Raw genomic sequence first — 15,352 nt, forward strand, 5'->3', positions numbered from 1 at the left:
TCAGCCCCTCCCTCCCTCCCTCTGGGAAGTAATCCGAATGCAGGAGCCAGGCCCAGTGTCTGAACACAGGCCTGCTGCAGGCACTGCTGGCTTGCCCACGATGCCAGGTAGATAATGCGACTGGGCACCAAGCGCTGTGCTGTACCCAAGAATCAACTGCTTCCTGAATTGCCATGCTGCTATCATACCCCCACCTGTTCCCTCCCCAACCTAAAAGGATGCAGGGCATCACAACTGCTTCCGTTTTAGGAAAAATAGTTTAATGGTGGGTTTTTAACTTTTTCTCTCACTGAGGTCCCCTTCTCAGTGGAACCCCCACACCAGTGCTCTTCCCATGCCTGCTGGGAGGTAGCAGACCCTCTCTGGAGGGCACCCACCCAATCTCCATGTCCTTACCCTCCGTCTCTGTGTCTAGGCCTTCGTAAGCCCATCACATGTAAGTTTATAAAAAGTGGGCAGAACACTGTACTGTACTGGCCTCTTTCCTAGATGCCACGGGACCAGCCCACAGCACCTTCCTGCCCTATAGTTAAATAGCCCATTAAATAATCTCTTGCTGCTGGCAGAGAGGAGGTGCTGCAGCAACAAGCCCCTGCCTGGGCCGGGCGCCTGAGCCCCAGGGCCTCCACCCTGACTGGATCTGGGCTCCACAGGAGTGGCCAGTCATGGCCTCATCTCAGACCTGGCTGGTCCCAGGACTCCGTCCACAAACAGACGGCGAGTCCAAGTGGGTTATGCTGGCATCAGGCACAGCCATGGATGGGGGTCAGCCAGGCAGCAGAGCAGGCAACTGATGGGTTGCAGCTCTCGCCCAAGTCAGAAGGACGTGAGGTTCTTGACGGCTCCGATCTCCAGCATCCGCTTAATGGCCAGGGCCTCCTGGGAGACATTATGGCCGGACCCCTGTGGGAACAGCCAAGGAAGTGAACTGAGGGACTCCCAGGATCTCTCTGTCCCCAGGAAAGTCTCCCTGCCCCACTCCCCATAGCCCCACACTTCTTGGGAGCTCCCTTCCGTGTGCTGGCTCTTGGCTGCATACAGAGGATGCTGGCCACAGAGTCCAGGGGCCTCAGTTCCAGTCCTGACTCTGAATGACCTCCCTGTGAACCGCCTCTGGGTCCCAGCACACCACACTCACTCACCCAGAGTCCCTCTGACTGTCTGGTTCCCAGGCCCACCAGTTCTCACAAGCAGCTGCTTACCGCCATGGACTTGAGTGTGATCTGCTCGTAGTAATGAATAGTCTGCTTCTTGTTGTAGGCGTCTGGGTAGCCAAAGCCAGCGATGTGTACCAGGTCACACAGGTGGAGGGCCAGGGTGATGGCCAGCAAGCCTGTGGTGGGCTTCTGAGGGACAAAGAGTGGGAGGTATCAGAGCGACACCTGCTCCTCCCACCCCTCCCAGGCCAGCACTCTGCAGCAGAACGTTCTGCTGTCATGGAAACATTCTTCATCTGCGCTGTCCCGTGTGACAGCCACAAGCCTGAGCATGTGAATGGGGCCAGTGCAACTGAGGAACTGAACGTTTTATTTAATTGAAACTGTAACTAATCAAAATTTAAATGGTCACATGTGCCAGGTGAGGTGGCACACACCTGCACTGCCAGCTACTCAGGAGGCTGAAGTGGGAGAAACATTTGGGCCCAGGAGTTCAAGGCTGCGGTGAGCTGTGATCACACCTATGCATAGCCACTGACTGCCTTCCTGCCTGGGTGACAGAGAGAGACCATCTCTAGAAAAATAATAATAAATATAAATAGATTAAATTTTAAAAATAAATATAAATAAATAGCCACATGTGGCTAGTGGCGGCTACCACACTGAACAGGATAGCACCACACATCTAGGGGAGGAACGACGATGACAATCAGAACGACAATAATGACACCCTACTACTTTTTGAGTGCTAGTGTGCCAGACACTGTGCTAAGAATCTGACCTAGTATAATACGTCATCTCATCCAGTGCTCACAAAAATGCTTGGCAGTAGATACTATCATTAGTCCCCTTTTACAGATGAGAAAACTGAGGCTCAAAGGAGGGGAAAGGTTCTGCCTTCCTCCTTGGAGAGCCTCACCTCATTCAGAAGATCTGGGGGCTCCGACACTCACTAGCTGTGTGACCCTTTATGGGGGTGGGCTCTCGCCCTCTCTGAAGCAGGGCAGCTATACCTTGCCTGCCCACCGTGTGGGCTTCTCTGAGGACCTCACTTCCTCCATCCCTCATTCTTCCGCAGGGTGGGCAGCCTGATGTTCTCACTTCACGAATCTTGCCTTCCTCAGCTCTAGCAACACGCTTTGCAGATCACTTCAGCTGTCCACACCCATGTGGGGGTCACTCCTGGGCCCCGTCAAGCCTCTGCCACGGTCTCTCCCAGTGTCCCTCCTGAGCTCTCCTATCTGCTCACCTTCCGCTCCCTGCCCTGGCCTTCTTTTTCACCCTGCTGCTTTCACCACCACTGTGTTTCCTCAGCCAGTTCAGGCCCCTGCAGAAACACATTTCCATGGCCTTCTAGCCTGTTCTGCCTGGACATGGGCTCCTCAAACTCACCAAACTCCTCCTCCTCCTCCATGCACACTCTCTGTATTGGTTCAATATATTACCACCTGCCAGTTGCCCAAGCTGGAAACCTAGACTTGGTCAGAAATCCCTTGATTCCACCTGTGAAATATGGGCTGTAGCAGGCAGAATCGTAAGAGGACCCCAGTGACCCCAGCCCTCGTATAATCTCCTTTGCGTGTGTGCAGAACCTGTGAGTATGGCGAGATGGCGTTAGGTGATGTCACCTTACAAGGCACAGTTGACCACAAGAGAGGAGGCTATCCTGCTGGACTTGACCTAATTACCAGAACCTTTACATCTGGGTGTTAAGACCGAAACAGAGGAAGTCAGAGATTGGAAGCACATGAAGGATGTGTCGTGCCATCACTAGCTTGAAGAAGGAGTGGCCGTAAGGCAAGCAATGTGGGCAGCCCCCAGGAGCCGAGGGGCCCTCCTCAGCTGACAGCTGAATGGGGACCTCAGTCCTACAACCACAGGAACTGAATGAGTATGGAACCAAAATGTCCCCCTGAGCCTTGAGACAAGAACTCAGTCTGGCTGACAAACTGAGTTCAGCCTTGTGATACTCAGGAAACCCAGCCCCTCCGTGCCAGCCTCGCACCTGCAGGACTATGCGCCAAGACATGGGCACCACAGGCCCCCATGCTGTGGTAATCAGTGAGCAGCAGAAGAAAATGAATGCACTGTCATTTCCCTCCCCTCCTTGGCCCTTCCTGCCACCGGGAGCTGGGTTCAGGTCCTCACCCTCTCTTACCTCCCTCCCCTCCTTGGCCCTTCTTGCCACCGGGAGCTGGGTTCAGGTCCTCACCCTCTCTTACCTCCCTCCCCTCCTTGGCCCTTCCTGCCACCGGGAGCTGGGTTCAGGTCCTCACCCTCTCTTACCACCCTCCCCTCCTTGGCCCTTCCTGGCACCGGGAGCTGGGTTCAGGTCCTCACCCTCTCTTACCTCCCTCCCCTCCTTGGCCCTTCCTGCCACCGGGAGCTGGGTTCAGGTCCTCACCCTCTCTTACCCCCCTCCCCTCCTTGGCCCTTCCTGGCACCAGGAGCTGGGTTCAGGTCCTCACCCTTTCTTACCTCCCTCCCCACCTTGTCTCCATCTACACCCCGTCCTGGTGCAGAATTCCTCCTCGATGCCACACAACTCTTCTGCACTAGCACAGCCCGGTGCTGGAAGAGCTGCTGGCTCTCCCCAAATGGAACGCCTTGCCCAACCCTCTGTCCAGCGAGCTGCCGCAGGAGCCTTGCCGCCTGGCTCCAGCACCGCCTCGCCTGGGGAGCCACCCAGACAGCCCTGGGCAGACCTCCGAGGTCCCACAGCGGCACTTGACCACTCCACCGTGCAACCTGCACGCTTACTCTGCTGGACTGAGTTCCCTTAGGGCGAGGGGAGCGCCCTGCTCCCCAAGCTACAGATGTGGGCCCAGCACTGAGCAGTCACAAAGGCAGGCGTTCAACGTGTGCAGCTAAGTTCACACATGGATGTTCAGTAAAGTATAAAATAGTCTGTTCAAAGTCTGTCAAATATTTATGGAGCAGGCACTGTGTGCTGATCTCCATAAGAGGTATTTTACATGATTGTTTCTTTAAATCCTACAATGGCCTTCAGAGGTCAGTATGGATATAATCCCCACCATACAGACAAGAAACCAAGGCTCCGAGTGGCTGACCGGCCAAGCTAACGGAGGCAGGCATAGCCATCTGTGTGATCTACCTCTTTTCCCTGAGGGGCTCCAGATGCATGTGGAAGTACTTGGGAAGCTACAAAGTGGGTTAAAGCCCACCAGCTGAAGACCACCAGGGCACTGAAATCAAAACCATAACTTGCATAGATGCATCATGACTTCCAAGAATTGACACACTGTACCAAACTATGACATGCAAGACAAACTGTTGAAGCACAAACTCTTTTAACTCACTCAGACCAATATGTTCCAAGATAGGATCACAGACCAAGTACCTAACAGTAACTCTGCATGGGCTCAAGTTGTTCCATGGACGAGACCGCTAGACTGAGCAGCTCCCCAGTTTACAGATTCTAACCAGCGCTGGCCAAAACCATCCTCTCACTTCAGCCCCCAAACCGGACACAGACCCTTCCCCTGTCCCCACTTTGAAGATGCCCCACAGTTGTCCAAAGTGTGCTCTTGCTGACTGCAGCAAGCTAACAAGCCTATCTTTGATTAGAGGTGTGTTCCTGGAGGTCAAATGCAAGCTGCTGTCTTGCTGTTATTATTGTCCCCTCTCATGGGTCCTCCCATGGCCTCCTAAGCCTACAGGGACGTCCCACCTACTTCCCGCCCATCAGGCCTGGCATCCCCATGCCCAGCCATCATCACCTGCTTGATCTTTCGTGGCTGCTGCATTGGCAGGCTCAGCAGCTTGTCAGCCGCGATCTCCATGAAGAAGGGGTTGAGAATCCGAATCTGTTTGGGGTTGACTTCCCAGATGAGGGGAGGCTGTTTCCAAAAACCTTTTCGCACCTAGGAAGATGGAGTCAAAGGGAGAGAGAGAAGGTGAAGACATGTCTCTCAAGTCCAACCCAGTGGCCTGCAGCCAGGGTAGAGTCCAGGAGGTGGCAGAGCCCTTCGGGAGGGCAGGGCAAGAGGAAAGGAGGTGCAGTGTATGCCTGAGGAGGGAGACCAGAGGAGAAGACCAGGGAAAGACAGCAGGAAGGGAGGCTTGGGGAGGCTGGGTAACCAGGTGAGTAGAGCACAGGGTCCAGTCACAGCCCCTCTCCAAGGATACCCTAACAGGAGGCAGAGGCTCAAGTCTTAGGCTGTCTAAAAGTAGCAAAAATGCCAGCTCAGATGGCTCAGCGTTAGAGTGGATGGCAGAGTGATGTGTGTGCTCCTCCTGGGGTCTGTCTGTTAGGGCACAGACCCCACTGTCCCAACCTGCCCCTGCCTGGAGATGGCTGCTGGAGGGTCGTGGCTCCCAGGTTCCTCACAGGCAGACACACACTCTGGCGGCTCTCCTGGCCCAGATATCCACCAAGCGTGGGTGCCTGGGCTGCTGCCACCTGACTCTCGTGGGCCTGTAGCCCAGCTGCTGGGGAAGCCGGTCAGAAGCCCAACAGAACACTACCCTCGGCAGGAGGCCTGCCTGCAGGGAGCCTGGGCCACGCCGTGCCCTCCCCGGCTCTTTAGGGCTGCAAGGCAGATGTTGTGGAGCGTGAGGTCCTGACTCGGGCAGTGTCTCCGTCCCCCCAGTCCATCCACTTACCCGCTTCTTATCGCTCAGGATAGTCTCGATCCAGTGGAAGTCCATTGCCTTGAAAGCCACCAGGACAAGAAGTGTGTCTGGGTTGTTTTCCACTTTGGGGTCAAAGTGGGCAGATTCAGGGTAGAAGAGACGCATGGTGGTCTTGGAGCCCACGTCGCCCTCATAGCCAGCCACTGGGGCGTTGTTCAGTCTACAGGGGAGGAGGATGCCCATCACCACAGCCCCTGGGCCTGTTGACTGCCCCGTGTGGGACACCGGTCCCCACGCAGAAGTAGGAGGAGACAGGCACACACCTGATGACCACATCGTACTTGTTGATAGCGTCTCCCAGCGAGCTGTTGCGCAGCCGGTGCCCGTTCCCCACCACCACGCAGCGGCGGCACTTGAGGCTGCCACAGGAAGAGGGGCGATCAAACCCAGAGGAACCCCGCTCCACCTCATCCTTGCTGCTCTGCCTCTGCCCGGGACCCATCTCAGGATCGGTGCCCAGCCCCCCTCAGCCCCTGGTCCCAAGTGGTCCTGCCGATGGCCATGCTGGCTCTGCAGCCCTGGGCCCTAAAGGAAGAGGAACCCGAGCAGAGCAGGGGAGAGAGGTGGAGAGAAGGCACGTGGGGTGCGTTCCTGCAGGGCTCCTTGCTGCTAACACCCCCGGCAGCCTCTGCCTGCTCAGCACCTGATGCCCAGGCTGTGACTATTTCACACCAGGGCAGGAAGGAGGAGAAGGCCCCTGGCATGGGGCAGAAGGAGCTCTCCTTACCTCTGGATGCTCTGGGGCACGGAGTGGCTGGTGATGGCTAGCACTCGGAGGAGCAGGTCTTCTACAGAAAGAACCGATGGAGGGGCTGGCCCGACAGCTGGTGCTCTGCAGGCTAACTGCCCTCCCTCCACTGTCCTCAGAGTCCTGGCTGCTGTCTCCCCACCACCTCCCAGCTCAGAATGTGGGCACTGGGGCCGTGGATGGCAAAGAACAGGAAGAACAGGAAGCAGTGTGGCCAATGTGAGCCCACCATTCCTGTGGGCCAGGCGGGAACATACCACTCCCTTTGGTCCCATAAGGCAGCTCGTAGGCAGACGGTGTCTTGACCCAGAAATAATCCTTAAGCTGCAGGAAGATGGGCTGATCTCGGGAGTAGCTGCAAGAGGTGAAAGCATGGTGGGAATGAGAAAGGTATTAATCCTGATGCCAGAAGCAGGGTCAGGGCCCTGACTGGTATTAGAAGGCTCCCCTTCCCTCTTGGCTCCACTTAACCCAGGTCTACCTTCTAGCCAGCATGAGGCCCCGCGCTGTGAACCCCTCAGGCCCAGCTCACTGCATGTCCTGTCCCCCACCTCATGTGCTTACTTGCCGAAGAGCTTAGAGGCCTTCCTCTCTGCCTCACCCTGGAGGCACGGCTCCCTCTTCTCTGGGATGGGAAAGTAAAAACTGGAGACAGAAAAGGAGAGGGAGCTCCAGTCAGACCCAGGAACCCAGGAGCAGCACTACAGACAGTCTCAGCCCTCTCCCGTGGCACAGAGGTCCAAGGGCCAGAGAAGGACTTGTGTAAAGACATCTCAGCCCAGTTTCACTTTGAAACAAATCACTGAGATCCACCTCTTCCTGCCTCTGCACTCCCTGTGAGGGCTCAGGGGAGTCATCCCACAGTCTACCCGAGACCCACAAAAGGATCCCCACCAGTAGCTGAAGGCGAGAGGCCATGCCCTGGCTGTCCCACTAGGTCCTGCAACCCACAATGCTTCATCCCTAAGCCTGAGAAGAACCGATAGAAGGACATGGAAGTTGACTCACAGCTCCATGTACCTGTCTTCTCGGGAGATGGAATACCACACCATGACGACCAGCACCAAAGCCAGCATGGCCAGCAGCTTCCAGCCTGCAAGGCACATGCACAGAGGAGCTGGAGGCAGAGACAGGCAGGTACAGACCCTGCCCACCCTCCCACCTGCCCCGTTCTGTGCCCCTCCAGCTCCCAACTCAAGCAGAACCATCCCTGGCCCCCTCCGGGCCCCGGGCTCAGGGCGTGGACCTAAGTGTCCGCTGTCCTTCAAGATGAAGAGAGGGGCCCCTGGCTCCCCGTCTGTCCCTCCACAGCTCCCAGGATACTGCTGAAGACTGCTTCTGGAGCCTGTCCATCAGGGCGGGGGCTCCAGCGCAACACTCACGGGACTTGCTGATCATGTTCCTCAGCAGGCAGCAGGGTTCCTGGGGAGAGCTGTCATCCCGGCTGCCTCGGGCCACCTAGGAGATAGGAGTCACAGGCATCTGTCTGGTCGGCTCCACAACACTCCTGCTGAGACACTGGAGCAGGACTCACCCACCACCCAGCCTGCTCTCCTCCAGAGAGCACAAAGCTGCCCTTGAGGGGCCATCTCCAGAAGGTCCTTTCTCAGCCCAGGCACTCCGCCAACTCCGCGAAGGGCAGGGTCCTCACAGACCGCGTCTCAAGCCAGGCTGACCTGCTCTAGCATCTCTGGTGTGTTTCTCTCCCTGTCCTATTCCACATTTTGACCTAGGAAGGGCCCTCTCTGGGCAGGAGATGGCTACATCTGCCCACTGTTGACACAAAATTAAGCTAACTGTGAGGGACTGATTCATATTTTGCCCAACCGAAGTTTCCTCATTCTCCACCATCTGCAGCATCCCTTGGGCTGGCTACCGCCCACCTCTCCCCATCCTCAATCTCCCCCAACTCCACCTAACATGTCTGCGTGGGCCAGAGGCCAGAGTGGGGGTGGGCTACTCCATGGGCTCACGAGGCTCCTCCAACCCTCCAGACCCGGACCAAACGCAGACAGCGCCCGAGCCTCACCCCAAGCCGACAGTAAGTCAGTGAAGGAGTTTGAACGGGGACGCAGGTAGCCAGGAGGGTCCGGCTGGTCCAGGAGGAGTTGGGAGGTGGCGAGGGAAGGGCACACATGGGAAGGGCGAGCTGCTACATGCACGCAGGCAGAGGCTTCCCAGCAGTCACCAACGTTGCCAGGGCCACGCTGCTGAGCCACTGCAGAGGAGACTCCACAGCCACACGAAGAGGCAGAAGATGCCCAGGTCCAGTTTCTAACATCCACATCATGTTTCCCTAATGATCTGGATCCAAAGAATCACCTGGGCCCTTCCCTGGACACTGTCTCAGGCAGCCCAGGTATTGCCAAGGGAAGGCATGTGCCCAAGCAGCCCAGGTGACTCCTATTAGTCAGGAAAGGGAGGGAACCCCTGATGTTTGTGCTCTCTGGGGATAAATAAAAAACCTTCAGTTATTTCTCAGGGGCAGGGAGCATCTGCATGGAGTCTATGCTGCAAATCACAGATCAGCAGTCCTGAACACCGTCCTATAGTCAGTGCTCTGCTCCCCATCACGGCACCCCCGGGACCCACTCCAAGTCCACAAACACTACAGAATGAGAGTCCTGAGCCAGGCAGGGACCAGGTCAGACTCCCTAGCAGGCTCAGTAGCACCTGTCTCCAAGCCCCAGAGGGGATGGAAAATGGCCCTATCCAGTAAGGAAAGATTTGTGATCAGATGTCCCCAGTTACAGTCACTGTTCTAGTAACTCCCTTGACAGCTGTCCTGGAAGTGGCTGCCTTCCCTATGCCCACAGCGGCCTCCAGCCACGTCCTGCCACATGGCTCTCCTCTCCCTCACAGCACTTCTCCAATCTGTAATTAGCTTTGCTGCCTGTGTTTGCTTTTTGTCTGTCTCCCCCTTTGAGATAGATGCCTGTGAGGACTGGGTTGGGGTCTGTCCTGCTCTCAACTCTAGCTCCAGCCCCCAGCCTGCAGCCAGCACGCCGGAGGGTGACTGTGGATGGCCATGCCTTCTGCTCTGACCTGCAGTTTGCCCTGCTGTCAAGCCGGGATGCCAGTCTAATAGATCCCGCTGCTCAAAATACATGAGATAAGCAGCACAGGCATCACAGGGCCCTTATTAAAAAGGCAGAGTCTTTGGCCTTCTCCAGATGTATAAAGTCAGGCTGCATTTGAACATGATCCCGGTGATTCACCTTCCAGTCTAGAAGCACTGACTAAGGCGGGTATTCTTGACTATGGTTGGGCAAGAGAATCAACTGGGGTACTTAAAAAACATTTTTTAAAAGATGAGTGTCTGGGTACCACACCTAGGAATTCTGAGTCAACTGATCTACCCAGCACCCCAGGAGTTCCACGGCCTGGATGCTCTCTGAAGGATCCGACACCGACTTCCCGAACTTCCTGTGCACATCTGACTCGCCGGCATGATGGCCCCACGGACCTGCATTCCACCAGCTTGCCCGGGGCCCTGCTGCTTGGCCGGACCACACTTGGAGTTGCAAAGTTCTGTGCTAGGATCCTGCAGCTTTAACGTTCCAGATTCAAGAGCTGTATCCGCTCCCACCCTCCCTCCTTTCTCTCTTAGTCTTCCTTCTATGAGTGGAGTTCACTCCATCTCCCTTCACATCAGCTGGTCACAGCACTGGCTGCACAATGCATTGAATGACCTGAGGAGTTTATAAATACACAGATGTGTAGGACTCAGTCTCCCAGGTTTTCATTTAATTGGTTAGGGATGGGGCCCAGGCATTAGTGGTAAAAAGCAGAACAATAAAAGACCCACCTCCTCTATGTCCAACATGCAGCCAAGATGGAAACATCACACAGAGCACGTTCCACCCTCTAGGCCCACCTCGAGGGAGGAGACCTTTGGGTCAGAGGTGAGCGACCGTCCTGAGCAACAAGACAACTAGCCCTTCTCTGACCTCTTCCCCAGTAACGTCCTGCACTGTCTTGTCTTTATTCCCAAACCGGCCAGTGTTGTGCTGTGCAGCTGGCTAGTCTTAGGGCTTGCTCCAGTAGACCCAATCAGGGCTTTATCGAGCCTAGCTCTCCCCTTGTGGGGTCAAGAGGATTGCTCAAGCCGGGCACAGTGGCTCACGCCTGTAATCCTAGCTCTCTGGGAGGCCACGGCGGGCGGATTGCTCGAGGTCAGGAGTTTAAAACCAGCCTGAGCAAGAGCAAGACCCTGTCTCTACTATAAATAGAAAGAAATCAATTGGCCAACTAATATATATAGAAAAACTTAGCCGGGCATGGTGGCGCATGCCTGTAGTCCCAGCTACTCGGGAGGCTGAGGCAGTAGGATCGCTTGAGTCCAGGAGATTGAGATTGCTGTGAGCTAGGCTGACGCCACAGCACTCACTCTAGCCTGGGCAACAAAGCGAGACTCTGTCTCAAAAAAAAAAAAAAAAAGAAGATTGCTCAGAGGCCCTGGCATTCCAGGGCTCCTCAGGTTGGCTGCAGCACTGGGACAACTTGGCGCCTCTCCCGGCAGGGATCTCTCCCACGTTGCTGTTGGAGCTCCCAGGTAGGAAAGGGCAGGGAAAGTCACAGTAGGGTGCCTGGGTGGGACAGCAGGCATCTGATCCATTCATGTCCAAGGTGTACCAGCCTCTGCCTATGACCAGCTGCCAAGAAGACCAGCTCAGCAACCTGCAGGGCAAAGCTGACCCAGGCAGGAAGACTATCTGCCTGCTTGGCGCTCTGCCAAGAACAAAGAAGTCCCTGGCTGAAGTGAGCTGGTGAGCTCTGCTACAGAACTCACCAAAGGGCAGAACCTGGGGCACATGGGGAAGAAATATGGCCTTGTAGAGGTAGGAACCATGCTTCATGCTGGCCCAGCACTAACAGCTGAACAGAGAGACACAATGGCACCTGCTGGACTAAAAGGAGAACTACAAACCCCTGGGGCAGAGACTGATGCCTCAGAGCCCCTGAAACCATCAAAGGGATATGGCTTAATGCTCCAGAGATGGGGCCTGGGAAGACAAGGAAGGAGGGGGGCAGAAGCCCAGGTTTCCTTACTGGTTCTGTGATCTTTTTGAGACAGAATCTCACTTTGTTGCCGGGCTAGAGTGCCGTGGCGTCAGCCTAGCTCACAGCAACCTCAAACTCCTGGGTTCAAGCGATCCTCCTGCTTTAGCCTCCCAGGTAGCTGGGACTACAGGCATGCGCCACCATGCCTGGCTCATTTTTTCTATATATATTTTTAGTTGTCCAGATAATTTCTTTCTATTTTAAGTAGAGACGGGGTCTCACTCTTGCTCAGGCTGGTTTCGAACTCCTGACCTTGAGCAATCCACCTCCTCGGCCTCCCAGAGTGCTAGGATTACAGGCGTGAGCCACCGTACCCAGCCTGCTTCTGTGATCTTAAACAAACATTCAGTCAAACCATCCCTCAGGTCTGTAGGGAAAACCTGGAGCTGCCTGCCAGCTCTAGGCTTGTCTACCACATCTCTCCCACTAACCCTCCAGCTGGACACAGGAACCTGTCCTCGCCTCCCAGAATCACTTCCCATCGATGCCCCTCAGCCCTGTGTCTTCCATCTCCTCCCTTCTCTGCTCTCTTTGACCCATACACACACTCAAATCTCCCTCTCCCTGAAAGAACAGCAAACCTGCCTTGTCTTTTTCTGCAAGCCAGCCCTGCCTCTCCCTCCTTCCCCCTCCTCCTCTTGCTGCTTCCTCCCCTCCCCATCTCCCCTGCACCCCTCATCACTCCCCCAACTCAGTCTGAATTGCTCTGGCTGAGGCCGCCAGAAGTCTCCTAATTGCCAAACACAGGAAAGGTCTATTTTCAGTCTTCGTTGTACCCTGAGGCTTTGGCAGTGCTGGCCTTCCCTCCTGCCTGGCCTCTAGGTGAGACCTCCACCCCGTTTCCCCGTCTCTGAGCTGGTTCTGCTGCCTCTGCCCGCATGCTCTGGAGATCTGTCCTTGAACCTCTGCCCTCCCTCACCCCCCACTGAACATTTTCACAGGACAAGTTCATTCATTTTCAGAGGTTTAACTACTATTTATACACTGATGATTCAACCTATTTTCAGCCCTAATTTCTCTTTCAGACTCCATCCTAATATTTCTAGTTTTTTCCTGGATAATCTTAAATTCTTCAAATGGAAGAAGATGTCCAAAGCTGCACTCACCTCTTTCTGCTTCCCCAAGCCCCATATCATCATCAACTCAGCTTCCTCACACCTTCCTCTTCTTCACATGCCCCTGCTAGTACTATCAGCTCTGCCTCAGGTGCTCACCCCAGCAAATGCTGAGCTCCCACACACATTTGGCATCGGAGGAGGCAGTGGGATGTGACACTTTGTGAAACTCAGCCCCAATGTAATGGCCACATAGCCTAGACCCTGGGAAGTACCGCGAGTGAAGCCCTCCATCCCCACCGGGACCACAGCCTGGCTCTAGACCCACCCACGGTAAGGCTTCCCAGCAGTCTCTTTACCACGACTTTCCTCCCTCAAGCCCCTTCCTTGAAGCTGCCAACACTGTACCTAAGAGACCATATGGATTAAACCACCTTTTGCTTCTGCTGCTCCCCGTGCCCTATATAAAGAGCCAAAGCCCCTGAGCAGACGGCCAGGGCCCTGCACACCCGCCACGGCCTTGCAGACACAGCCCTCCTCTCCGCTCAGGCACACCCCAGGAGCTGCCTTTCCTGCCATCCGGCAGCTTCCACGCCGTGCTCTGCCCAGGCTCTCCTGTACTGAAACACCTGCTATGGTCTAAACGGGATCTCCAGTGTCCGGCACTGTGGGAGTGAGCTCCTTATAGAAGGACAATTCACCCTCGTTCTCCCCTCTTGCCCTCACCAGACGTGACCCCTCGATCTTGGCCTTCCCAGCCTGTAGCACTGCGAGCCAAACAGACTTTTGTTCAGTGCAAATTATCTAGTCTGTGGTATTCCATTAGAGCAGCACAAGATGGGCTGAGGCAACCCGTCCCTCCTCCCACCCGCCCGCCTGGACAACCACTCCTGCAGCAGCCAGCCCGAGGGCTCCTCCTCTGTGGAGTCTTTCATAACATCTCTAAACACCTGATGATTGTGTTCCCACAAAACATTGAGTGTAATTTGATTTCAGCACATACAAGTAATGAAATTTTATAGTATATAATTCCTGATTTTCATGTCATGCCCATTATCCTGTAACTTCTGAAACTGGAGACTTTTTCATACCAAGAACCTTTCAGAGTAACTGGACTATAGAAGATGTTTTATCACATAATGTGATTTGATATCATATCTCCTTTCATGTCTTCCCCAGACACTACGACTCTGTGGTCAGGAACCTCTTTGTATCTCCAGATCCTATTATAGTGTCTATAATGCCGCAGATGTTTTGTAAATATCTGACAAACAAGTAGTAACACGAGAATAAAGACGCGTTACATTTCTTACTAAGAAGTGAAATGTACTGGGTGCTTACAACGTGCAAAACCAAGATCTCTCAACCTCTGCACCACTGATTTTGGGGGACAATGGCTCACTGCTGTGGGGCTGTCTTGTGCACCACAGGACATTTAGAAGCATCTTTGGCTTCTACTTAGAAGATGCCAGTAGCAGCCTCCCTACATTCCTCAGTTGTGACAAAAAAGGTCACAGATACTTAAGGGCTGCGAAAGTATTATCTGCACCCAATGAGTTAAACACTCACGGGGACACAGGGAACTAAGGCTCAGAAAGGGCAGCTGATCAGGCCAGGCTGTATCGCTAATGAGGAGTCCAGCTAGGACTGGAGGTCTGGTCGCTTCACTGGAACCCTCACTGCCCCCCACCTCCTGCCCCCAGTGAAACCCACCATGGGGCCCTGGCCCCTAGACCTCAGGTGTCTGCGTGTCCACCTCCTGCCCTGCGGAGCAACTGGGGCTCTCGTGTGCCCAGGTCCTTCCCGGGCTTCAGACAGCTATAAAGCTCTGCCCCTTCTCAGGCAGGCCCCACCCCGCAGCCCAGCGCCCTCTGGAAGCTCTCTAGTCTGTGTCGTGTGCTCACAGCTGGACGCCAGGCTGCCATGAATGCTGTGGCACAGCCTGAATCCCCCCGCTGGCCGGCCAGGTCTCCTGGGCCCTGAACCCCTCTGGCTACTGTTCTGGCCTCAGCACGGGGCTGCTGTGCCTGCTTCCGCGTGTGCCACCACCTGCCCAGGAGCGTGAGCCGCAGTGGCGTCAGCAGCCCACAGCCATTCCTCTAGCACAGCGTCCACGTCTAGCCAGCATTCCAGAGGGGACTCGAGCTGGACGGTAATTAACACGACCACTAGGTGAGGCAAGGTGAGGATGCAGGCCATGGCGCTTGTCACAATCCACCTTCCTCAGCATCCTGGCACAGATGGTCAACTCACGGCAATGCCCCAAGATGGACTAGTCACCTGGATCACCTCTCCTCAGTCAAATCCTGCTGTAGGCTCCTCATAACACTTAAAGGGAGAGCCCGCGGGCTTGCCCTGAGCCTTAGAGACCCATGTGGTCTACTGGCCAGCACCTCCTCCCTCCATCCCTAACTCTTCCCTGCTGCTTCTGTGCTACCTGCACAGGACACTAGGTCTTCATGAGGCTGGCCAGGCACAGTCCCCCTCTGAGCCTTTGCACTTTCTGTTCTCGCAGCTGGAATGCTTTTCCCCCAGACACAGGCTGGGATATCTATTCCTCCATCTCTGTACTCACTACTCCACTTCCCAGCAACACCCAACACTGTAGGTCCCTCCCCTGTTTGCAAAGAGCTTGTTGCTTTGCTCACTGCTATATCACCTGCATCCCGGAC

At 55.2% G+C, this 15,352-nt stretch overlaps 1 protein-coding gene across 9 annotated transcripts in view; it reads right to left on the reverse strand.

The window, feature by feature from the left end:
- Nucleotides 1-238: 238 nt before the first annotated feature.
- The window catches only part of ST3GAL4 (ST3 beta-galactoside alpha-2,3-sialyltransferase 4), a 33,030-nt gene continuing 17,916 nt past the window's right edge, over nt 239-15,352 (reverse strand). For 5 of the 9 annotated variants that reach the window (XM_076002696.1, XM_076002690.1, XM_076002693.1 and 2 more), the window contains 10 exons: nt 7,944-8,019; nt 7,570-7,654; nt 7,126-7,206; nt 6,819-6,916; nt 6,541-6,601; nt 6,077-6,172; nt 5,784-5,973; nt 4,898-5,041; nt 1,203-1,346; nt 239-903 (listed from right to left, as the gene is read on the reverse strand). In XM_076002696.1, the coding sequence (XP_075858811.1) occupies nt 817-903; nt 1,203-1,346; nt 4,898-5,041; nt 5,784-5,973; nt 6,077-6,172; nt 6,541-6,601; nt 6,819-6,916; nt 7,126-7,206; nt 7,570-7,654; nt 7,944-7,959 (1,002 nt within the window). In that variant the 5' untranslated portion in view covers nt 7,960-8,019 and the 3' untranslated portion in view covers nt 239-816. Of the gene's footprint in view, nt 904-1,202; nt 1,347-4,897; nt 5,042-5,783; nt 5,974-6,076; nt 6,173-6,540; nt 6,602-6,818; nt 6,917-7,125; nt 7,207-7,569; nt 7,655-7,943; nt 8,020-10,369; nt 10,389-15,352 lie in introns of those variants that run through there. The other 4 variants (XM_076002688.1, XM_076002691.1, XM_076002694.1 and 1 more) reach the window with 4 other exon arrangements.

Source organism: Microcebus murinus, chromosome 4 (genome assembly GCF_040939455.1).
Source record: "Microcebus murinus isolate Inina chromosome 4, M.murinus_Inina_mat1.0, whole genome shotgun sequence".
Taxonomy (NCBI): domain Eukaryota; kingdom Metazoa; phylum Chordata; class Mammalia; order Primates; family Cheirogaleidae; genus Microcebus; species Microcebus murinus.